General features: G+C 41.8%; 1 protein-coding gene across 1 annotated transcript in view; it reads right to left on the bottom strand.

The window, feature by feature from the left end:
- LOC136626337 (alpha-2-macroglobulin-like) overlaps positions 1–25,573 on the bottom strand; it is a 79,034-nt gene that overhangs the window by 31,095 nt on the left and 22,366 nt on the right. The window contains exons 7-15 of the mRNA XM_066601311.1: positions 24,849–25,007; positions 24,267–24,497; positions 23,741–23,798; positions 22,486–22,628; positions 21,197–21,346; positions 18,712–18,879; positions 16,365–16,482; positions 2,925–2,988; positions 1,758–1,989 (exon numbers count right to left, since the gene is read on the bottom strand). Coding sequence (XP_066457408.1) covers positions 1,758–1,989; positions 2,925–2,988; positions 16,365–16,482; positions 18,712–18,879; positions 21,197–21,346; positions 22,486–22,628; positions 23,741–23,798; positions 24,267–24,497; positions 24,849–25,007 — 1,323 coding nt within the window. The remainder of the gene's footprint in view (positions 1–1,757; positions 1,990–2,924; positions 2,989–16,364; positions 16,483–18,711; positions 18,880–21,196; positions 21,347–22,485; positions 22,629–23,740; positions 23,799–24,266; positions 24,498–24,848; positions 25,008–25,573) is intronic.

The following is a 25,573-nucleotide window of genomic DNA, read 5'->3' as shown; positions in this document are numbered from 1 at the left end:
ACAATCCAAGGATCTAGTGAAGGATCCATATCATCCATGGGTCTTACCCATCCTGCCTAAACCTTGAGTGGCATTCAGCAAGAACATATTCATAGATACACACCATCATCATCATCAATCATCATCAATGTTCCTCACTGTTTTTAGTGAATTTTGTCCCTTAAGACCCTTCTTTTTACAGAAGATATCAATAATAAGGGAATTTAATTTTCAGAATATTTTGGTGCAATAGTAAATAGGTTTACTATTGGCAACCAGAACGTATAGGGTTTGTCCATTCTAGAAAATATATTTTCATATACCCTATTAGAGAAATATGGGTTAATAGAGAGGGGTCCCCTGTTCAGGTTCCTCATTCTTGGGCCAGAGTGGAGAGAGTTTACAAAGAGCTTCTCTTGTTTTGGGAGAATTGTCCTGTATTACACAAACAAACCATTGATTTGAATGAGCATTTTGTAATGCTATGGCCGCCTGCAGACGGCCGGGTCGGATCCGGCAGCGAGAATTCTGGCCGTGGGACCCGACCCAAGCACCTGCAGAGAGCAGCGCGTACTCACCCGCACCCCGCAGCTCCGGATCTTTCATGTGCCGGCTACTGGAGCGGCGAGCCCCGCACAGAAATAGAACAAACCGGACAAACCGCAGCCGTCTGCCTAGGATTGTGTTTGTTAACGCAATCCTATCGCAGCTTCCAAGGGCGGAAATTCCGCGGGAAATCCCGCCACGGAATTTCCGCCCGTCTGCAGGCGGCCTTAGAGAGTAGCAAATCTTATTTAATCCATATCAACAGTTAATCTCTTTTTAAGTAATTTGGCAATATGCTTACCAAAATCTGCCTCTCTCATGTACCATATGGTCACTGAAGTTCCACTGATGTAGTAACTTTTTAGGTTCTGCTACTTCTGGGGATTAAGCGGTTGGTAAAACCAGACCATATACAGTTTCCTAGTGCTTGCTGTACTGACTGAGAACAGGTAGAGAGTACAAATGGGTGGGCAATGCACACGACTCGCTCCTGAGCTGGAGGCTTACTGGGAGCTGAGCATGTCAACTGCTCTCCCAGACGCTGCTCCTCCATGCCAGCTGTCTATGTGCCTGTCACACAGAGCCATACTGGTGCCTATAATTTCTCTCTTTTGTGCTCTCCGGGCCCTCCGGTCCTTGGTTCTCTGCTTCTAATGGCCAACACCGAAAGGGCAGAGCGTGGGAGAGCAGCTTACGTTCTCTGCTCCCAGTAAGCCTCCAGCTCGGGAGTGAGCAGTGCGCAAGCGCCACCCATTCATTTTCTCTAACTGTTCTTAGTCCATAGACCAAGCGCTAGGAAACAGTGTGTGGACTGCTCTGACAAACCGCTGAATCCCTAGAAGTAGAAGAAGCCGAGAGGGCATTGTTTTTGTGGAATTTCAGGGGGCATTTGGTACATGAGATAGGCAGATTTTGGTAAGCAAACATATTCCCAAATCAGTTAAAAAGACATTTACTGTCACAATATGAATTTTAAAAAAAAGGTTAGTTACTCTGTAATTTCTCCAATGGCGGCACTGTAGGGAAACTGCTCACTTACTGCCAGCTTCCCTCACAGATTAAGGCTGATCACTGGGGGCCCAGTAAAAGGGACTCTTTGTGATCAGTTTATTGGCAAACAAGTAGACTTTGTCCAAAATAGAGAAACCCTTTAAGAAAATCCAAGCACTCTATTATATAAAGTTTCTAAATGAAAAATATAAACCAAAGAGCAGACTGCAGACCCTCCTCACCTTAACACATTTCTTCAAGTGATTGAACACCACAACTTTTACGATCATAATTTCTCCTTGGACACAAGAATACGAAAGATAGACTTCTACAAAGAACTCCTGGAAGGAGGTAAAGTTGGCCGGGTATTTGGTCATGCCAAAGCCAGACTCATATGAGAGACAGACCATGTCACTTCTCCATTTAGTGATGGTGCCAGGAACCTGCAGTGGCACAGAAAGTGAACCAACACCCCTGGGGGAAAAAATGGCAATCATAAAAGTGTTTGTGTAGTAGGGGAGTTCCAATATGGTAACAACTTTTCTCTTCTTTAAACTGCAAAATACATTAATTTATGTTCCTGTTTTTTGTTTGGCACACGGTTCCTTTTAAAGGCGGGTGTGGTCGTGCACCATAGGATCAAATCTTGTGGTTATCCCAAAAAAAGGTATGCATAAATAGAGGTGGGCTAAGTGCACTCATAAAGAAACAATTGGTGAGGAGTGAGGTGGAAACTCCCGTTCAGCTTTAATTCTCAGGCTACACCTGGTACTGGGAGATGGATGACTTAGCAAGTACTGCTACAATTGATGGAAATCCACTGGAATCCGCCATTATAGCAACTCTGTAAGGACTCACAGAAGACCAACGACAAGAGTTTATGGCCTCTTTCACATGGACGATTTTCTGCAGCTAAGTTGCATGCGTCCAAAAATAAAATTGCAACTAATAGAACCAATGGTTTCCTATAGAAACCTCCAGATTGCCGATTTGTAGCAGTTTCAAAAAATGCCCATAAAAAACAGAATATCAGCGGCAGAACTCAGCGACTGAAATTCACTGCTGCTTGAAAAAATAGGTGTTGACCTATCTTTTGGCAGAAAATCGCAGAGGTTTCCATAGACTCCTACGGGAGACTGTGCGCGCCGGTTGGTAAAGGAAGATGGAGGGATTTTCCTACCTTTATCACATGTATATCCAAAGATCTCCTTGTGGCTGGGTCCTATAGAGACTAAATGAGTTTCCCTGGCTAGTCTATTTCTATTACATCATGAAGATGAAATAAGATGACAGGTAGAAACGTAGAAGGAATTCCTAATCCATTCTACACGGTCAAGAAACCCAACTTTTTAAAAAGACAAAGTAATGCTGAAAGTCACGGTAATCACTGTGGATTATTAAGCACTTACGAAATATCGGTGTGACCAAAAAACCACATCTCGGGAAAGGATGTCCGATAACTTTCAATGGTATCTGAAATTGTAAATATTTGGATCACCTTTTTCAATGATAATAAATAACAGATTATGGTCAATGCAATGGTGAAAGCAAAAACTTAAGAAATTCTATACAGTGTAACAATATAGAAGTCAACAAAAATGTAATATAATTATGTGCCTAAGCAACCCAAAAATAACCAAAACTGTTTATCTACCCCATCAATCAACCAAGTGTACCTGAAAGTGCTCTAGACCCCCATTCTTTTAGTCAAGAGCAAAAGTACACAACTCAAGACTTCAGGGACCCCCAACAGTTGGGGGCCATGAGGACTGGAGTTGTGTACCACTGGTCTAGAGTCACACCAGAGTCAATACATTAAAATCAACAGATGCAAGGCAAGATTTCCTTCCGTGAGATCCGATGATCCTTTAGGAACCCCAGCAGCAGGATCCCTCATAATCAGAGTTTCCACCGTGAATCCTTCCTCTGTACCCCTTTCCCTGCCTGCCCATCGCTGCACCCCACATCATTTGTTCAATTAGCAATCAAGGGTTGATCAATGTGTGACTGGGGGAGGTATGACTTCTTGGATACCAACTATTTGGCCATACAAAGGGGCTGCAGTCCTCAAGGGCCTCAACAGATCATGTTTTAAGGATATCCTATAGTGAGAACACCTGTGGAAATGTCTGAGGCACTGACTATAATTACATCACCTGTTCAATAATGAGGAAATCCTGAAAACATGACCTGTTGGGGTCTCTTGAGGACTGGAGGTGTGTACCACTGGTCTAGAGTTACACCAGAGTCAATGCATTAAAATCAGCAGATGCAATAGAGGACTTTCTTCCGTGATATCCGATGATTGCAAAGGCTAATGGGTGTCAGAATGATAGATACCCCACAAATGACCCCATTTTAAAAAACACACATCTTATTCTTAATGTATTCACTGAGTGTTTTGACCCCACAGTTTATTTTCAGGAGTTAAAATTTAGAGGAGAAAGAATAAAATGTCATATTTTTGCAAATATGTCATTTTAAAGACATTTTTTTTCTATAGTGGACAAGAAAGTGAGGATTTGCACCCCAAAATAGATCCCCCTGTTTTTCCTGTAAGAAACATACCCGTTGTGGCCCTTATCTTATGCCTGTATGCACAACGGGGCCCAAATCAAAAGGAGCAGCCGGTGGCTTTCAGAACAGACATTTTGCTTGAAGGCATTATAGGCCCCATTGCCCACTTGCAGACCCCTTGAGCGGCCAAAACAACAGAAAACCCCCACAAATGACCCCATTTTGAAAACTAGACCCCTTTACGAATTCCTCTAGGGGTGTACTGTGTATTTTGACCTCATAGTTTTTGAATGAATCTAAGCAAAGCAGAAGGAAACAACTATGATTTTCACTTTTTTGGCAATTGTGTCATTTTAAAAATAGTTTTTTTTTGTACAGCACACATACTACTCATACTATCTGGGAGCAGAAAGTTTTTACATTTCTCAGGCCTCCCGGTCCTCTGCGTTTGCGCGTGACGTAATGATGCCTGGCGCGCATGCACAGATGCCGGAGTGAGGTCCTGGAAGACATCACAGAGGGTGGGGTGAGTATTCTTAGCTCCCCTCATGGATCCAATTCATGAGGGGAGCTAAATCTTCAACTGTTTTAAAACTTTTCATTCACTTTATCACTGCATTCAAAGTCCTGTAACTTTTTTATTTTTCAATGTACGGAGCTCTGTGAGGGCTTATGTTTTGCGAGACGAGCTGTGGTTTTTACTGGTACCATTTTGGGGAATATACAACTTTTTAGATCACTTTTATTGCATTTCTTGGGAGGCAAAATACTAAAAATTAGCATTTTGCCTCTGTTTTTTACCGTTTTTTCTTTACGCTTTTTGCCGTTCAGAACAAAAAGCATATTCAACTTATTGAACACGTTGTTACGGATGCGTCGATACCAAATATGTACCATTTTAGTTTTTTTTACCTTTTTTATGTTAATATGAGAAAAAGCATTAAAAAAGTTTTTTACTTTTTTTTTACATTTTTCTTTTTTAGACATTTTTATTATCCTTTTTTTTTTTTACACCATCTATGTCCCTCTGGGGGACTTAAAGCACAGCACCGATGATCACTGTGATAAGGCATGGCAGGACTTCTGTCCGGCCATGCCTTATCGCTTATACAGTCATCATAGGCTCTGGCAACACAGGACGTCAGTATCTGGTGTCCTGTTGCCATGGCAAGCAGCTGGGCTCTCTGCGATTATATCGTGGGAGCGTGCTCCCTCTGTGAACCCTTCCCATGCTGCGATCTACATAGATCGCGGCAGGGAAGGGGTTAACAGCGGGAGGCCGGCTCCTGCTGCGGGATAGCGCAAGATCTGTCCTGATTGCGGGAAGTACTCCGCTCCCATGATGGAGGGAAGGGGTTAAATAAAATTAGAGAAAAAAAATCTTGACTTGTGAAAGGAATAAAATTAGAATGATGTAATTAAAAACCATAATATGAAAAGTCAGAATTCTGAGTAAAATATTGAACATCATTTTTGAATTCTGTAAGAAAGAAAAAAATCAGAACACTAAGCTTAGGGCTCAGTCAGACGAGCGGATATACGTGCGTTTTTCGGCACGGGAAAAAACCGCACCGCATGTGCTCGAAAAAATCTGCATGACCACGTCTATTGCCACCCAATTGTTCTATCTTTGGTAGGTGCAGATTTTTTGCGCGTGGGTCTCCGCTCATCCGACTGAGCCCTTAAAAAAGAAAAGATTTCTGAAAAATATCTTGAATTCTGAAAGAAAAAAAATCTAAATTCTGGGATTAAAAAAAACCCTTAATTCTGTAAAGTGTTGACTGTGTGACTGTAACATTGCTTTATATTCTTTTTTCTTGTTTTTTAAAAAAATATTTTTCAACAATTATAGTTGTAGAAAAAACCTTATTTCTAAGATTTTTTAAAAAAATCTGAATTCTGAGGTAAAAAATAGAATTCAGAGTAAATAAATCTTGAGATTAATAAGATTTACCTTGAGATAAAAGTCAGAATTCAGATTCTTTTTTTATCTGATTTCTGAGAAAAGAAAAAGCTGAATTCTGAGGGGGAAAAGACTGATTTCTGGGATCAGAAAATAAACTTAATTCTTTGTTAAAAAGTCAGATCTCTTAGAGTTAAAAAATCTGATTTCTAAGAGAAAACAATTTTATAAAACTGTTGCGATAAAAGGAGTGGATAAAACTCAAGATCCACATTATGGTACAAGTTGGTGTAGACTAGAGATGAGCGAGCACCCAAATGCTCGGGTCCGCGTTATTGGAGTCAAGCTATTCGTAAAATTCGAGAGCTCTACTCGAGTAACGAACCCCATTGACTACAATGGGAGACTCGAGCATTTTTGTATGTGGTACACCGAGTCCCAAGCTTTTTTTCTCTCCTTGGTTCGTATCTTTCTCTCTTTCTCTCTCCCCTGCCTGCTAGACAAAAAAATTTGCCATTGACGCATGCTGCATTGTGGCAGGGAGGGGCCAAAGCAGACACGTCACAGGGGGAGGAGCCAAAACCTGGGGGGGGGGTCGAACACCCCTTGATGCTCGTTCGAGTAGTGAGCACCATCGAGTACGCTAATACTCGAATGAGCATCAAGCTCGGCAGAGTACGTTCGCTCAACTCTAGTGTAGACCTATGCCAGCCATGAGATGGCATAAGAGAAATATATCTAACTTGCTGAGTCACCAAATACGGTATATTAAGTCATATGAGCTATTTTAATGAACTTGCAACAATTTGCACCATTTTTAAATTCACTCCTCATACAGAACTATTGATATGACATTTCCCTTAACCCCTTGAGTGGCAGGTTTCCTACCACCCTGTCGTGCCCACCAGGGCAGGTTTTTTAAAATGGTCTAATCATTGAATTTCAACTAGTTTTGCAGTTGCGTCTCAAGAGCCATAACTTTTTCATTTTTCCATTGACATGGCCATATAAGGGCTTGCTTTTTGCGGGACAAGTTGTGATTTTTTAAACAGGGGGGAGGAAAAAAAGAAATGGGGAAAAAAGTAAAAAGGGGCCATGTCATTAAGGGGTTAAATAATGTATTAACTTCCTTCTCTGGGTCATTACGACGCATGGATACCACATGTGTGATTGTATTTTTGATTTTTTACAAAGTAAAGGGAGACAAGTGTTTTTATTTTTTTAATAATTTTTTTACTTTTTTTTTTTTTAATTTTTTAAAATTTTTTTATTTTTTTTTGTCCCTTTAGGGGACTTCCACAGGGACCCATCAGGACCCCTGATCACATTCCAGGGGTCCGATGGTGACAGCCCTTTACATGCTGCAGTGACAGCCCTTTACATGCTGCAGTCACATAGACTGCAGCATGTAAAGGGTTAACACAGCAGAGATCGGAGGTTTTCTCTGATCTCTGCTGTAAGAGCTGGTACCTAGCTGTCCTCTGACAGCTAACAACCAGCTCTCCCTGCCACAGAGACCATCGGCTTGCTTCTGACAAGCCGATGGTCTCTATGGCAACTTGTAAACAAAGCAGGACATTGCCGACATGTCGGCAATATCTTCTGCTGGTTTTTCAAAGCCCTTGCTTTATTCTCTGTGAGTCTGTGCAGGCAGAGCACACTGTCACAGCTTGTGGCATTGTGCTCTGCAGCTCCCATAGTGATACATAGCCCGGAAATCTTCCGGGCTATGTTGCTATGAGCAGTGGAGCTCGTCACGGAACTTTTCCGGGCGTGCCACTCAAGGGGTTAAGGCTCCAGCCATCACAGACAGACACAAGGACAACTCAAAACATGAAACCTCTTGATCCACATGCATGCTGCAATAACTTAGAATCAGGGGTCCACCAGAGTCCCTCATTGTCCAATCACATCCACCTCACCTCTACAATGATTTCTTGTACAACAGTATCTTTACGGGATGGCTGGTTAGGATCAGCTGGACCTTCGCATGTGTCTCCGATATGAACAGTTTCGCTTGTCACAGTGATTTTGACCACACCTGCGAAGAGGTAGCCAAGTTGCAAAGTTACAGGTTGAGTTGACTGTATTGTAACACAAGAGATTTTATACCTTCTGCCATGATAATTTTTAGGATGGTTACACACGTGCCGTTTTGGTGCAATTCTTTAAGAGATTGCCTGGAGTGAGTCCTAAAGTGTGGGAAGGTATAATTCCCCCCTAATTTTGGCTTAACATTGGACAAATCCATGTGCAGTCAGCCGACGTGGAAACAACGCTGAGAATTGATTCGAAAATTTGTTTTCTTTTGTATCATGGATTTCAAAATAATTTCTGTAGCACTCAATAGAATGCTTAAATAGTGTGGATTCCTCTGCAGATTAGGCCATGGAATCTACGGAATGAGCATGGCATTATATCAAAATACTAACGACCACCATGCTCCGCCTATGATCGAATGACAGTGACATCATCAATCAACATACAGAGCCTGACAGCAGCCATGTGTTTACAGGACCTGTAATGATGTCACCATTATGTGATCAGTCACCTAGGCTCTGTGTCCATGAGATAGTTACATGCTCTGCTCCTACTCACATGATGGTGATGGTCCTTCATCCCTGTGCAGATTACGGGTGGTCTACATCCCCTACAAACCCACACAGCCTCAGTTGTTATGGAATACTAACAACCACCTGTCTGTAAGTGAGTGACTGTGTCAGTTACATGTGAAGATGCCACCGTTATGGGATCAGTCACCGGGGATCTAAACTTTATTAAAAACCTTCAGAGCTGGACAGTAGCCATGTGCAGACAGGACATGTAATGATGTAATCGTCATTTCAGTCATCTGTGTGGGAGAAGTCCAGGGTCACATGAAGAGGGGGCGATCAGTGTGTGCAGGACTCTGCTGTGCTGGTTATGATCCCTGTTGTATGGGATGAAAAATGTATGTTGCAGAGCTGCATGTGAAGTATATGTAGCAGAGCTTTGTGTGTGTGACGTGTATGTACCAGAGCTGTGTTGTGTGATGTGCATGTACCAGAGTTGTGTGTGTGTGATGTGCATGTAGCAGAGCTGTGTGTGTGTGACGTGCATGTAGCAGAGCTGTATGTGTGTGACGTGCATGTAGCAGAGCTGTATGTGTGTGACGTGCATGTAGCAGAGCTGTGTGGTGCATTGCGCCACCAGGAACATTGGTACTATAATTTCCTAAGAATTGCTAGTCTATATAAGCAATACAGTAATTGTTTTCTTAGATGGAAAATTAGATTGGCATTTGTATATAAAGTACCGTTTTTTTGAAAGTTACAGTTCTATAAATGCCCTTGGGTTGGGATGTTACAAAAGGAATACTAGGGGTGTGTTCACACATTGTGAAATTGTTGCAGAATTTTGGCTGCGTAATGTGCACCAAACTTCTGCAACAAAAGTACAGAACAGTTTTAGTAAATGGGGCTTTAAGAAACAACATTTCCTCACATAAGAAGATATATGTAGAGGATTCCAGTCATGCTGCAGATTTTCAAATCCACGGCATTGTCTATCTGTAGTGGAAATGTAGTGGACTTCCACGGCAAACTTTATTCATTGCAATGCAGTGAGCGAAATCCACGACTCATTCTGCAACAAAATCTGCAACAGTCATACACAGATTTCATTGCAGGTCTACCTTAGGCTAGAGCATCAATATCTGATTAGTGAGGCGTTCGAATCACAGCATCCCCACCGGTTAACTGAATGATTATTAGGATAGTGCTATATAGCCGGTTGTGGCCATATCTTGGACTGAAGCTTGGCACTATTCACCTGAATGGAACTGAGATGCAGTGAGCTACAGGCAGTACCAGGCACAACCATTACCAAGCTTATGTTACTTGGTAAAGAGTGAAAATGGCTCCATGTGGCTCCAGAGAGCTTCATTCAGTTGATTGGCGATGGCGTCGAATTTTAGCACCCCCGTTATTCAGATCTCAATAGCTTATCCTAAGGATAGGCCATCAATATTATAGTTCCTTAAAACTCCTGTAACCACAAAGAGACATTACTCAAAGAGACATTACTTTAGTTCTAGTTGACACAACATTCCCACAAAGGGCTTGGTGCTAGTTTGTCCCCTCACCCTATACCATATATGAGAGAAGGGCATCATGACTCTTGAGCTGATTCTTCACGTTGCTCAGCAGAGCATTGAGAAGACAAAGCCTTAAAAGATTGGGATGGTGGATGAGGTTAACCTGGGCTACTGTCTCCTTACCAATGGGCTCCAGAGTTGTTGCCCGCTCTGCCTCTATACTACATACAGTATGCCATTTATTATAGATCTGTCTAGTCTTTTGAGCTATCTATGGTCACATTTTTATCCTTTCACTTTATGATCATTTGTATGAGTCTGATTTAAGATCCTGATTAAGGGTGGAACTGCCCAACTCTCTCAAATCATATCCAAACTTTTCAAATGGATCTACACTACAAAGGTTTTTCTTTAGAAGGGAAATTCAGACCGGCTACTATAACAATTTGTTCTAAGCTGATTAGGTCTGACCTAAATGAGTCTTCATACTAGGAGAGATCACCACAATAGAGAATCATTGAAAGAATACTCTGAATTTCATAGTTTTAGATCAAGTCCTGACCTGGAACGGATTTGCATACACTGTAACTTACCCAGTGATTTGGCACCAATTTTAAAGGAGTACGAAGCTCTCTCCCTGGAGCAAATACATTTTATGCACCCTTCATCCATTGGCTCTACTGCATAGTGCTGAGAAGGTTCTACTGTTGTGTTAACCTACACAAAGATAGAAATAATGGAATAACAATGAATGGGTGCGCTGCAAGAGTTTACTTATTTACTGTTTGGTACTGAACCTGAAAGCAAGAAACTATACCTATAATAGATAAGATTCTATTAAAGAGGACCTATTATGTCCTTATCATGCCCACTTACTCTATCGCAGCCTTCCTTTGGTTCATACTCACCCTTGTTCCCTGGTACAGACTGTTCTTAAATGTGGTTCCTGAAATTTGGAATGTGTCAAGTAGGAGGTCCCCATTGCTCACTGGTAATCAAGTCTGACCTCACCCATTGACAGTGAGCGGTGGGGACTGCCCACTTGACATACTAACAGTGACAAAAGCCGAATATAAAAAGAGCCTTTAAGATAAAACGGGGGTGAGCATAAACAAAAGAAAGACATTGTTGGAACCAATGGGGCTGTGCTGCCAAGCTATACAACCCGACACTTCTGACATGAGGATGTGTCAGGTTAGCCTTAAGTAAAGAAGACAATCCAAGGATCTAGTGAAGGATCCATATCATCCATGGGTCTTACCCATCCAGCCTAAACCTAGAGTGGCATTCAGCAAGAACATATTCATAGATACACACCATCATCATCATCAATCATCATCAATGTTCCTCACTGTTTTTAGTGAATTTTGTCCCTTAAGACCCTTCTTTTTACAGAAGATATCAATAATAAGGGAATTTAATTTTCAGAATATTTTGGTGCAATAGTAAATAGGTTTACTATTGGCAACCAGAACGTATAGGGTTTGTCCATTCTAGAAAATATATTTTCATATACCCTATTAGAGAAATATGGGTTAATAGAGAGGGGTCCCCTGTTCAGGTTCCTCATTCTTGGGCCAGAGTGGAGAGAGTTTACAAAGAGCTTCTCTTGTTTTGGGAGAATTGTCCTGTATTACACAAACAAACCATTGATTTGAATGAGCATTTTGTAATGCTATGGCCGTCTGCAGACGGCCGGGTCGGATCCGGCAGCGAGAATTCTGGCCGTGGGACCTGACCCAAGCACCTGCAGAGAGCAGCGCGTACTCACCCGCACCCCGCAGCTCCGGATCTTTCATGTGCCGGCTACTGGAGCGGCGAGCCCCGCACAGAAATAGAACAAACCGGACAAACCGCAGCCGTCTGCCTAGGATTGTGTTTGTTAACGCAATCCTATCGCAGCTTCCAAGGGCGGAAATTCCGCGGGAAATCCCGCCACGGAATTTCCGCCCGTCTGCAGGCGGCCTTAGAGAGTAGCAAATCTTATTTAATCCATATTGACAGTTAATCTCTTTTTAAGTAATTTGGCAATATGCTTACCAAAATCTGCCTCTCTCATGTACCATATGGTCACTGAAGTTCCACTGATGTAGTAACTTTTTAGGTTCTGCTACCTCTGGGGATTAAGCGGTTGGTAAAACCAGTCCATATACAGTTTCCTAGTGCTTGCTGTACTGACTGAGAACAGGTAGAGAGTACAAATGGGTGGGCAATGCACACGACTCGCTCCTGAGCTGGAGGCTTACTGGGAGCTGAGCATGTCAACTGCTCTCCCAGACGCTGCCCCTCCATGCCAGCTGTCTATGTGCCTGTCACACAGAGCCATACTGGTGCCTATAATTTCTCTCTTTTGTGCTCTCCGGGCCCTTCGGTCGTTAGTTCTCTGCTTCTAATGGCCAACACCGAAAGGGCAGAGTGTGGGACAGCAGCTTACGTTCTCTGCTCCCAGTAAGCCTCCAGCTCGGGAGTGAGCAGTGCGCAAGCACCACCCATTCATATTCTCTAACTGTTCTTAGTCCATAGACCAAGCGCTAGGAAACAGTTTGTGGACTGCTCTGACCAACCGCTGAATCCCTAGAAGTAGAAGAAGCCGAGAGGGCATTGTTTTTGTGGAATTTCAGGGGGCATTTGGTACATGAGATAGGCAGATTTTGGTAAGCAAACATATTCCCAAATCAGTTAAAAAGACATTTACTGTCACAATATGAATTTTTAAAAAAAGGTTAGTTACTCTGTAATTTCTCCAATGGCGGCACTGTAGGGAAACTGCTCACTTACTGCCAGCTTCCCTCACAGATTAAGGCTGATCACTGGGGTCCCAGTAAAAGGGACTCTTTATGATCAGTTTATTGGCAAACAAGTAGACTTTGTCCGAAATAGAGAAACCCTTTAAGAAAATCCAAGCACTCTATTATATAAAGTTTCTAAATGAAAAATATAAACCAAAGAGCAGACTGCAGACCCTCCTCACCTTAACACATTTCTTCAAGTGATTGAACACCACAACTTTTACGATCATAATTTCTCCTTGGACACAAGAATACGAAAGATAGACTTCTACAAAGAACTCCTGGAAGGAGGTAAAGTTGGCCGGGTATTTGGTCATGCCAAAGCCAGACTCATATGAGAGACAGACCATGTCACTTCTCCATTTAGTGATGGTGCCAGGAACCTGCAGTGGCACAGAAACTGAACCAACACCCCTGGGGGAAAAAATGGCAATCATAAAAGTGTTTGTGTAGTAGGGGAGTTCCAATATGGTAACAACTTTTCTCTTCTTTAAACTGCAAAATACATTAATTTATGTTCCTGTTTTTTGTTTGGCACACTGTTCCTTTAAAAGGCGGGTGTGGTCGTGCACCATAGGATCAAATCTTGTGGTTATCCCCCAAAAAGGTATGCATAAATAGAGGTGGGCTAAGTGCACTCATAAAGAAACAATTGGTGAGGAGTGAGGTGGAAACTCCCGTTCAGCTTTAATTCTCAGGCTACACCTGGTACTGGGAGATGGATGACTTAGCAAGTACTGCTACAATTGATGGAAATCCACTGGAATCCGCCATTATAGCAACTCTGTAAGGACTCACAGAAGACCAACGACAAGAGTTTATGGCCTCTTTCACATGGACGATTTTCTGCAGCTAAGTTGCATGCGTCCAAAAATAAAATTGCAACTAATAGAACCAATGGTTTCCTATAGAAACCTCCAGATTGCCGATTTGTAGCAGTTTCAAAAAATGCCCATAAAAAACAGAATATCAGCGGCAGAACTCAGCGACTGAAATTCACTGCTGCTTGAAAAAATAGGTGTTGACCTATCTTTTGGCAGAAAATCGCAGAGGTTTCCATAGACTCCTACGGGAGACTATGCGCGCCGGTTGGTAAAGGAAGATGGAGGGATTTTCCTACCTTTATCACATGTATATCCAAAGATTTCCTTGTGGCTGGGTCCTATAGAGACTAAATGAGTTTCCCTGGCTAGTCTATTTCTATTACATCATGAAGATGAAATAAGATGACAGGTAGAAACGTAGAAGGAATTCCTAATCCATTCTACATGGTCAAGAAACCCAACTTTTTAAAAAGACAAAGTAATGCTGAAAGTCACGGTAATCACTGTTGATTATTAAGCACTTACGAAATATCGGTGTGACCAAAAAACCACATCTCGGGAAAAGATGTCCGATAACTTTCAATGGTATCTGAAATTGTAAATATTTGGATCACCTTTTTCAATGATAATAAATAACAGATTATGGTCAATGCAATGGTGAAAGCAAAAACTTAAGAAATTCTATACAGTGTAACAATATAGAAGTCAACAAAAATGTAATATAATTATGTGCCTAAGCAACCCAAAAATAACCAAAACTGTTTATCTACCCCATCAATCAACCAAGTGTACCTGAAAGTGCTCTAGACCCCCATTCTTTTAGTCAAGAGCAAAAGTACACAACTCCAGACTTCAGGGACCCCCAACAGTTGGGGGCCATGAGGACTGGAGTTGTGTACCACTGGTCTAGAGTCACACCAGAGTCAATACATTAAAATCAACAGATGCAAGGCAAGATTTCCTTCCGTGAGATCCGATGATGCTTTAGGAACCCCAGCAGCAGGATCCCTCATAATCAGAGTTTCCACCGTGAATCCTTCCTCTGTACCCCTTTCCCTGCCTGCCCATCGCTGCACCCCACATCATTTGTTCAATTAGCAATCAAGGGTTGATCAATGTGTGACTGGGGGAGGTATGACTTCTTGGATACCAACTATTTGGCCATACAAAGGGGCTGCAGTCCTCAAGGGCCTCAACAGATCATGTTTTAAGGATATCCTATAGTGAGAACACCTGTGGAAATGTCTGAGGCACTGACTATAATTACATCACCTGTTCAATAATGAGGAAATCCTGAAAACATGACCTGTTGGGGTCTCTTGAGGACTGGAGGTGTGTACCACTGGTCTAGAGTTACACCAGAGTCAATGCATTAAAATCAGCAGATGCAATAGAGGACTTTCTTCCGTGATATTCGATGATTGCAAAGGCTAATGGGTGTCAGAATGATAGATACCCCCACAAATGACCCCATTTTAAAAAACACACATCTTATTCTTAATGTATTCACTGAGTGTTTTGACCCCACAGTTTATTTTCAGGAGTTAAAATTTAGAGGAGAAAGAATAAAATGTCATATTTTTGCAAATATGTCATTTTAAAGACATTTTTTTTCTATAGTGGACAAGAAAGTGAGGATTTGCACCCCAAAATAGATCCCCCTGTTTTTCCTGTAAGAAACATACCCGTTGTGGCCCTTATCTTATGCCTGTATGCACAGCGGGGCCCAAATCAAAAGGAGCAGCCGGTGGCTTTCAGAACAGACATTTTGCTTGAAGGCATTATAGGCCCCATTGCCCACTTGCAGACCCCTTGAGCGGCCAAAACAACAGAAAACCCCCACAAATGACCCCATTTTGAAAACTAGACCCCTTTACGAATTCCTCTAGGGGTGTACTGTGTATTTTGACCTCATAGTTTTTGAATGAATCTAAGCAAAGCAGAAGGAAACAACTATGATTTTCACTTTTTTGGCAATTGTGTCATTTTAAAAATAGGTTTTTTTTGTACAGCACACATACTACTCATACTATCTGGGAGCAGAAAGTTTTTACATTTCTCAGGCCTCCCGGTCCTCTGCGTTTGCGCGTGACGTAATGATGCCTGGCGCGCATGCACAGATGCCGGAGTGAGGTCCTGGAAGACATCACAGAGGGTGGGGTGAGTATTCTTAGCTCCCCTCATGGATCCAATTCATGAGGGGAGCTAAATCTTCAACTGTTTTAAAACTTTTCATTCACTTTAATGAATGCGATCAATGGTTTCCCCCCCCCCCCCCCCCGACATCTCCAGGATGTCATCAGCATAGAGCTGTCACATCCACAGCCTGCAGGGCTTTAATCCCCAGAGCAAACGTGTTTTAACGACCTTGGGGATTAAAGCCCAGCAAAGAAGGACATACAAACACTATGGGGTGGTCACTAATGGGTTACGATAACTTAACCACTATTTGCTACAATGCTGTAATACAAGTTAATGATTGCTCCATCTGTACATGATGCCATTAAGATAAATGGCTATCTATGCTTGTGTGTGCCACAGCGGACCTCCCTCCATGATGTCCAAAGACTTTAATAAGAAAGGCATAAGTCCCTTGAGGGCTCAAAAGCTGCAAAATTGAAAATATATGTATTTTTAATCTCATGTCTGGGAGACTCATGTAGGGCTTGCTCAATAGCTATAAGATGTAATAAAAATGATTTTGTCATTGATACAGCATATTATTGTTGAGAAGTTCCTACCTTCGTCTATTGCACGAATGATGGCGGTATAAGTTACTCCACTATTAGGATGGGTATTCGGGTAACACAATTTTGGTTTTCCTAATGTCGTGTTTGTTACAAGATTTAGGCCGATGCTCTGAAAAAGATATGAAAGAAAGGTACCGTGTTAGCCAATAGAGTAAAGTGTGATTTTTTTCAGTGAAAGAAACCAAGCAATCTTGTAGATATGATACCTAGTATTTCTATCTTCTTATGTGTGCATTAGTGATAAGAGACATCATAAAACTGTTGCATATCTCAGCTCAGTGGACTGATTTAGTGTTTTTCTCTCTGCTCAGTCTGTCTTGTGTTTTTTTAAGTCTCAAATTTCTGTGTGTCTAGTAATAGCATCCCCGGTAGTAATAGGTGGCCCTAGAAGTTATAGCGACCCCTATTGCGGCCCCAGCAGTAATAGCGACCCCACTGTACCCTCAGCAAAAATTTCACCCCCCCCGAGTAATAACATTACCCCACCTCCCCAGTAATAACATTACCCCACCGCCCCCCGGTAATAACATTACCACCCCAGTAATAACATTACCCCTCCCCTCCCCCAGTATTAACATTACTCCCCCCCAACCTATATACTTTCCTCCTCCTAGCAGTCCTGCGCTCACTGTGTCCCAGAGGCTGCCGTGCAACTCCCGAGCCCACTGCTGCCACATGCAGCTCTGGTGCTCCTCACTGTGACGCTGCTGCCACAGAAGCGTTACCCTGCCTGGGCTGCCGGGTTTGCTGGTGTCTACCTGGCCACCTGCAGCTGACATAGCAGGCAATGAGTTCCTGGGGGTGTGACGGGGCTGCAAAACCAGCCTCTACAGTGCTGAAGGCGTGAATAGCTTGTCAAACTGCCTGTATCTTGTCGCCACCCACACGTCCGATGGCGTCAAGATATACCAGTCGCATACAAGAGTACCAATGATGTGATTTCCAGCCAGAAAGCCGCAGCACCCCTGGCAGCCTCTCGCAGCACCCCGGTTGGGAATCACATTCTATCCATAGAATTGTGGTACAACCCCTTTAAGCTAAGATGAAAGGTAAGGAAGGACTCATCTGTATAGGTAACATAGGACTTTCCTCCTTAAAGAGATTGCCTCATCACAGACAAACCCTTTCATAGGAGTTGCCAACAGCAGATTATGACTAAGTACTGCCAATTTCTTTGGCAGTGGCCACTGAAGGGCAAATTAGGTGTTGCATGACAGCTATTCAAATGAATAGCAGGTAAAGCCATGCCCCATGAAACAACCCCATTAATGATATCACCATAGAACTCCAATTCTCTGGACTCCTTTGTGCAGGAGCCATTCCTTTACACCATGGTTCCTCTCTCTCTTTATATCTCACTGCACACAATTGGAAACAGAAGGAATTTACTAACACAAGTGGTGAAGAAGGAGGGGAGGAGAGCTAGGAACCTGTGGACGTGCAAGCTGAGAAGGAGTCTGGGAAACCAGGGCTGCAGCTCCATGAGATATCAAATCTGACACATGAAGAATAGAGTTGGTTATTTCCATGGCTGGCCTTAGCTATGTACGACCTGTGTGGTCGAACAGGGAGTCGGCTGCTAGCTTGTAGGGAGGGCACAGGCAGCCCAACCATATGCTGGGGGTAATCGTACTCCTTAGGTCTGCCCTGTCAGATAATCTTCTTCCTCTGTGTGCCAGCGCTTTTTGAGATGCTACATTAATCATCCTCCTTCTGGTTCTGTCTGCACTATGATGTTCCAAGACATCGCTCTCAGCCCATCTGCCCCAGTGCAACAAGATTGCTTAGTTCTGCTACTGTATTTATGTTAGTAGCTTGGTTCTGGTACTGTATCTATGCACTAACCTTGGTTCTAGTGCTGTATTCATGATATGAGCTTGGTTCTGGTATTGTATTTATGTACAGAGTTTGGTTCTGGTGCTGTACTTGTGCTAGGAGCTTGGCTTTGGTGTTGTATACATGTTTTGAGATTGGTTCTAATATTGTATCTATATATTAAGATTGGTTTGTGCTGTATTTATATACTGAGCTTGGTTCTGGGTTTGTATTTATGCTATGTGCTTGGTTCTGGTGCTGTATTTATGTACTACGTTTGGTTCTGGTACAGTATTTATACCCTGAGTAGTTATGGTGTAGCCATGCTGCTGTCTGCTGTTTTCTGAACAAGAAGAAGACAGGAAGACTGCTTATCAATGCAATGTATATTGTTGTTTTTGCCTTGGATGGGAATGAGGGGGGGGGGGATAATTCTGCACAGAGCACTGCCTAATCTAAGGTTATTTCATAGCTTTATATAACCATAATATCTTTCAGTATCTTGCACTCTACAGATACTCACTTTCAACTTCTGCATATTGTCTCCTTCATTTGGGTACTCAATAAGTGAATAATAATAACCATTTGAGAAGATCTGTCTATTGTTTACACAAGGAGGGTCTGGTGGAGCTACATTATGTCCTGCTATGTTGTATCCATTCAGGCTGTTGTATTGTAGAGCTGCATAGACCTAGAATAATAAAGGGAGAAGTCATTCAACTGCCGAATATCACTCAAACCCACATCAGATCCTATAGGGCATCTGACACCATACTGCTAGCTGTAATCAATAATATGATACATTATAATAGGAGTACTGTAGTTAATCAAAATATGTCTCTTTGCTTCTTGTCAAGATGTTTAGGAGTGAAGGGGTTTGTCTGAATCATTTTGAGGGTCCATGTTTAAGGGTCGATATTATGGACCTGTAAGTGCTCTTAGTGCTGCCAAATGCTGCCTTTGTGACGCGCCACAGTCTCACTAGAATCGATAATACAGCACGTGATGAAGAACGATGAGTCTTTTTTTGAACATGGGCTACCCGAGTCCATAGCGGGGTATAGGCCCATTTTGCAGATCAACAGGAGATGAATCTGAAATAGCTTGACCGAAAAGGATCGGTTGGATTCAACCCAATAAATGGGCTGTAATAAAGGGATAACCCATTTTATGGTACATAAATGTATTTTAAAAAATTTGCAGCTGGAAATATTATTTTTGTAAAATAAATAACCTATTTTATGTAAAAATAAAGCTTAGTATGAACTTAAGGACACGGTGTATTTATCTATGTTTTTTCACATTTCTTCCATCTGCTTCTGAGAGCCATAGATTCTTTACTTTATTGTAGGCAGTCAGAGGAGGGCTTGTTTTTTTGTGCACAAATTTTATTTTTAACCCCTCAAGGACCCAGCCTAGTATGATACTTAAGGAATCAGGGATTTTTTTGGACTTTTTTATTTCCACTTTGGAGAAGCCATAACGTTTGTGTACTTTTCCGTCGACATGCACAAGCCATATGAGGGTTTGTATGTTGAGGAGCAAGCTGAAGTTGCCATAAGTACCACTCTAAGATACATGTAATGCGTTGTATAACTTTAAAAATATCTTTTTTGGGGGAACCGGGTGAAGAACGCATCAATTCTGCTGTGTTTGTAACGACGTTCACCATGTGGTATAAATAATATGATCAATTTCTTCTGCAGTTTGGCGCAATTATAATGATACCAAAATTTTATATATATTCTAAAAAAAAAACCTCTCTTTAAAATAATTAGCTTTTTGGCATTATTACATTGAAAGACCCATTAACTGTTGACTTGCGGGGGTTAGGTTTTTTTTGCGTGATGAGCTATAGTTTTTATTGGTGCTGTTTTGGAGTTACATGTGATTGTGCGAGATACATAATGAGTTAATTTTATTGTAAAGGTTGTTATAGGTACGCTGATACCACTTTTTTATTTTTTTACAAATTTTTCTAAGAAAAAAAATAAACCTCAAAAAAAGTTTTTTTTCTATTTACCTTTTCTCCTGCTGCAGTTTGGATTTTCATGTATTTCTTTTTTTACTTTTATTCCGTGTTACTGTATGGACTTGAACCTGCGATCATAGGGTCGCTCAGATAATAAACTGCAATGCTCCTGTACTGCAGTGTATTATTTCTATTATTTCAATTTAACAGCCATGACAGACCTGGAGGCCTCTGTTAGGTCTCCAGATGCCTTGGCAACCCATCGGACATGCAAATTTGTATCATAAATGTCTGACAGGCTAACACACGTAGCTCTAGTCAGTATTGACTGTCACATCTAAAGGGTTAAATGGCCAGACTCACCTATGAGTGCAGGTACAGCTCCTAAGCCCATGCTATCACAGCGCCATCATAGTATGGTGCCTTGCACCAACTGAGTGTGAGCCATGATGTACTATTATGGGAAGGGGTAATGGTACCATTTTGGGGTACTTATAAAGTTTTGGGGTTTTGTTTTAAGGCATTCACTATGTGGTATAAATGGCACATTGACTCTATTTTGCAGATCAATATGATTACAGAAACTCCAACTAAATATAGTGTCTCATGTTTGACTACGTTTTTTTCTGCTTTAGGGCCCAATGGGAATATTAAGATAGTAGACCTGATGGCCATAGTTATCCCCAAACTGCCATGACAATCCATCGTCACCTCAATATCAAGTCACAACAGGGAAGGGTGGGGATTACTGTATATAGTGACAAAGGGACCCTCCTAACTGTTTAGGCACTTTAGAAGCATTGTGGTGAGCATCAACATCTAAAGCGTCGAACGGTCAGGCAGAGTTGTCATCCATCCCTGCCATTAGGTTGATGGCTATATAATGCATAGACCATAGACAATCTATTTTGCATATTTTCCCAGCAATCATTGTCCTAAAGACTTCTTACACTAGTGGGTTCTCCACAAGGAAAATCAGTACCAGTAGTATAACTTAAAGGATATATCTTAAATGTTTTAATTTCAATTGCTGTACCATTGCAGGTGTGAGTGGCTCGTCCTTGTGTAGTAATAGAAGACTTGAATCGTAGACCCTCACTGCACACAAGGAGCGTGAATCTGATGTAATATCCATGTTAACGGTAGAACCGGGCTCTCCACTTTCTTTTGAGAATTTTAGAGATACCTAGTGAGACAGGGATACCAAATGTTGATTGTACCAAATAGTTCCCCACATTCTATGTCACCACATGATAAAAGATGACCATTAATCACACAGACCCCTATGTCTATGAGAGAACCACTCTTTCCCAAGACTATATGATTTTGTAGGATTATGTATAGAGCAATAATTCCCAACTATTCCACTATAGGGAACCCCTATTTTTTTTTTCCTTCTGACGACCCCCTACAACTATCCTATGCCTAAAGTAAAAGTGACAGATCTTGCTGTTTTCTAGGAAACCCTAACTATCCACCCTTGGTTAAGAAACACTAACTTAGACAACAACTAGTTAAGGGCATTACATTACTCCCCTCACCAATTCATATCTTCATCATTTATATGCAATCCCATTGAAAGGACATGCTGGAAATTCACAAGAATGGCCCTACCGGTTATTCCCGGATGTGTTGGGTTCTTCAGTAGATGTCGCTCTAATAAAAGTAATTCTCTATGGGACGCTGAGGTGGTATATGGACAGGTTCAGATTAAGAGTCAGACCCTCTCATACGGGAGCTGGTATGGCAATCAGGTTCTTCCCCTGGGTCTGGCTTCAGAAACGCCTTTCAAACTGTTGATGTTGGGAAGTCATGCCTAACTGGACACCAGGACTCAACAGTGTTCTGGTGCAAAAGTGTTTTACGCACTTTAAAACACTTTTCCTGCCATGTCCAACAAAGGAGTGTTCCTTAATAGAAAAGAGGCGTGGCCTAAGTTGTGGAAAAATTGATGCCAAATTGTTCAAAAAAATGGGGTCAATTTTTGCTGGAAATTAAGCCAATTAATATTTGGTATAAAATTTAGACTAGACAGTCTTAAAATGTAACAGATTTACTATCCAGCATGAGTCGCTGTGATGAATCGGACACATTTTAAGACTGTCTAGCCTTAGTCTGCACTGTCTAGCTTTTAGACAGAATAAATAAGCTCCATTGTGAAATGATGGCCAGTCTTACACTATGGATTGGGATTGACTTCATGCTAAAACCCACTTACACACAACCCATCTTACAGTCATACATAGTCATAGTTCTGTCCAACAGGACCTAAAAGAGGTCCATGAATGGCTACAATATCATCAATCATGATTTCTTTGCCCTTACTTGGTTTCTGAAGCATTTCTCAGTATTGAGACGAATGGTATCCAACATAACCTCATCCTTCAGCATATAGTAGACAACAACATCCATAACGGGAACGTGATCCAGACATATTTCTACCTGGATATTAAATTTTCCTTGCAGAGCTGAAACAAACAATGGAGTGAATGTTCTATGTTTTGTACGACAGATTTCTGTTGTGCAAAAGTCACAATTTTGGCACAAGTGCCAAAATTCCAACTTTTTAAAGTCTTATGCCTGGCCCAGCACATTTTCAAAAAGTGGGCAGGGCCTAATGCTGATGCCTGGCCACATGACCTGACTGATTTACTGTAATTACATCAGAAACTGGCGTAAATAATGGCTGAAAGCTATGCCAGTTCAGTGTGACCTATGGAGGGGCCGCCAGATGCAATAAATGTATTAAGAGGCTGGTATCTCTGATTTATTCACTTTACTCATTTATATAGTGCATAGAAATTCGGCAGTGCACAGCTTGTCACCACTTACATTGGGGTTTGTCCCCATGGGGGCTCACAATCTATATTTGTCTATCAGTATGTGTTTGGAGTGTGAGAGGAAATCCACATAAAAACTGGAAGAACATGCAAACTCCATGCAGATGTTGACCTTGGTGGAATTGGACCCAAGACTGCAAGGCAACAGTGATAACCACTAAGCTACCATGCTGCCCACATTTATTACACTTATGCCGGCACATAGTCTAGTTAGACCTGCTAATGAAACGCCGGTTTATGTAAATATGCCCTAATATACCTTCATTATATTTTTGAAGCCATTTAACACGTTTTTGTGAGTAAGTTACTCAGTGTTGCAGAATAGGATAAACTCTTCACATGGTATAGACCAGGAATGTCTTCTTTGCTTCTAAGGCTTCATGCATGGAGAGTCCCTATGTTCCAGTACTACCTTCTACCTACTATGATATTCTCTTCTATAGCCTGAAGTACAGTACGATTGTTAACATAGCAAGTAAGTGCAGGAGGTATAAGAGTCACAGTCACACCTGGCTTCTAGGTCCCTTTGACTCATAAAATTACACTTAGTAGATGGGGAACCTACTAAAGATTTTGCATCGGTGGTCCAAGAGCTTCAAGTCTTTTGCTAATCCACAGTGGAGCACCATGCCATGGTTTGCCAAAGATGTTAGAAAAAAACAGCAATTCTCTCCTTTTTGTTAGCCCTTATTTGAAATGTGTTTCTAAAGCAAACTAATGAATACGATTTGTATACTTACAATTGGTGAGATCTACTGGGATTTTGCCAAATTTGACAATCTTTGCTCTTGATATTACCTACAAAGCAAGAGAAACAACGAGGGTTGCTAACAATAAGACTGAGCATGAATGTCATTGCCCTAAAATGTTTACCCTTCATCACAAATCCCCTTAGGATGGCTTTACATGGGATAACTATGGTCTGAATAGTTGCTAAAGCCTACAAACAAGCACAAAGCAGGAGCCAATCAGCATTGGCTGTAAGGTGTACGCCAAATGAGTGTACACCTCCCGCAAAGTTGTTGACCAGTCATTGAAAAGCAACAGCTACCTGTTTACATCAATAAAATAATTACTCAACCAGCGACTATTTTTAGGTGAGTTGAAACAAAGCAACTAGTGAACGAATTTTCACTCATGACCCGTTTGGTTTTTACACAGAACTGTTGCTAGCATTTGCTCTATCGAGTGACTATTTGGATAGTAGCTGTTCCGTGTAAAACCGCCCTCATTCCTTGCAACCTCTCTTTTAGTTAACATACTCACCATGTAACTGAAACTTGCAGTGGTTTCACCTTCTTGAAGGCCTGATTGACTAAATATGTACTGGGCTGTAAGGTTGTACGTTTGTCTACATTGAAGCTCGTTTTTAGGTCCCTCTATGTGCACAAAACTCCGAGATCGAGAATAGAACCGTTTGACCGTGTATTCATCTCCGTAATAAAAGGCCGGCCTGTGATTATAATCATAACATTGCTCAGGATGCTCGTAAGTCATCTGCAAAGAATAAAGAGGCCATTTTAAACCACGTAAAATCTTCTAAAAGTTTGTTGAGATCTATCACAACTTTTCATTATTTTTACCACCCGAGTTGACAAACCCGTGACATTTATCTATGGACCCCATGGAATAACAACTTCAGGTTAGGAGTGATTGCCTTACCATTCTGCCTATAGGGCCTGACTCATTGGTGACTTATTGATGCTTCTGTAATAATATCTAACATGGAAGAAGACCCAAGACAACCCAGGTAATAACACAGTTCTTCATTAGACAGTCATGTTTTGTGGTGGCAGCATGGTGGGCTCTTGGACTGAAGCAAGGAGCTCACACTCAACTTCCTCTCACCTTAATAAGAACTGTTGATTCTTCAAACTCAGACGTATCTATGTAGTCCCAAGCGATGCCGTCTGCACCTGTTGTCAGATTTTGCACATTTTTCCCATTCACTTCCAATTTTATATTTTTGTCGCTCAAGGGATTTCCAAGTTGATCTTGCACAAAAGCCTGCCGGATGTCAAGTACAACACATAAGTGGGTTTTTTATCTTCTCTTGAAAATTAAAAGGGCCAAGCAATGTATACAAATCTGAGTAAGGATGCATTCACACTGGCTAGCACAAGTCGTGTGCAAGATTTTCGGGTGCGATTCGTATCGCACAGGACACGGACACTTTGTACGTTTGCACTGCGATGTGCGAGACTCACATGAAGATAAAACGTGAGGCGAGACATAAGTCACCCATGTACATAAGATTAGGGTCTGTTTTTGTGTGAGTTTTGTGCGTCTCTCAATGCACAAAACTCTCACGATTTTATCGCCCGTGTGAAAGCACCCTAAGACTTATAAATCACAGTCAGGGATCGGATAATCTGTCTTACAGGCCAAATCAGGGGCTTCAGATTGTGTCCTTCTTCCAAGCACCAGAAGCTTTATGGGGGAGATGGGGGCAATTGCCTCCTTTTGCAAAGTGGTCTTCCCATAGAAGGCAACCCGGGGGACCCGCTAACTCACTTAAGTCACTGGTTAGTACTGCCCTTCTAGCAGTCTTAGGGGAAAGGCTCATCCCATAG

Source organism: Eleutherodactylus coqui, chromosome 4 (genome assembly GCF_035609145.1).
Source record: "Eleutherodactylus coqui strain aEleCoq1 chromosome 4, aEleCoq1.hap1, whole genome shotgun sequence".
Lineage (NCBI taxonomy): Eukaryota > Metazoa > Chordata > Amphibia > Anura > Eleutherodactylidae > Eleutherodactylus > Eleutherodactylus coqui.
This window is presented reverse-complemented; position numbering and strand designations above follow the sequence as displayed.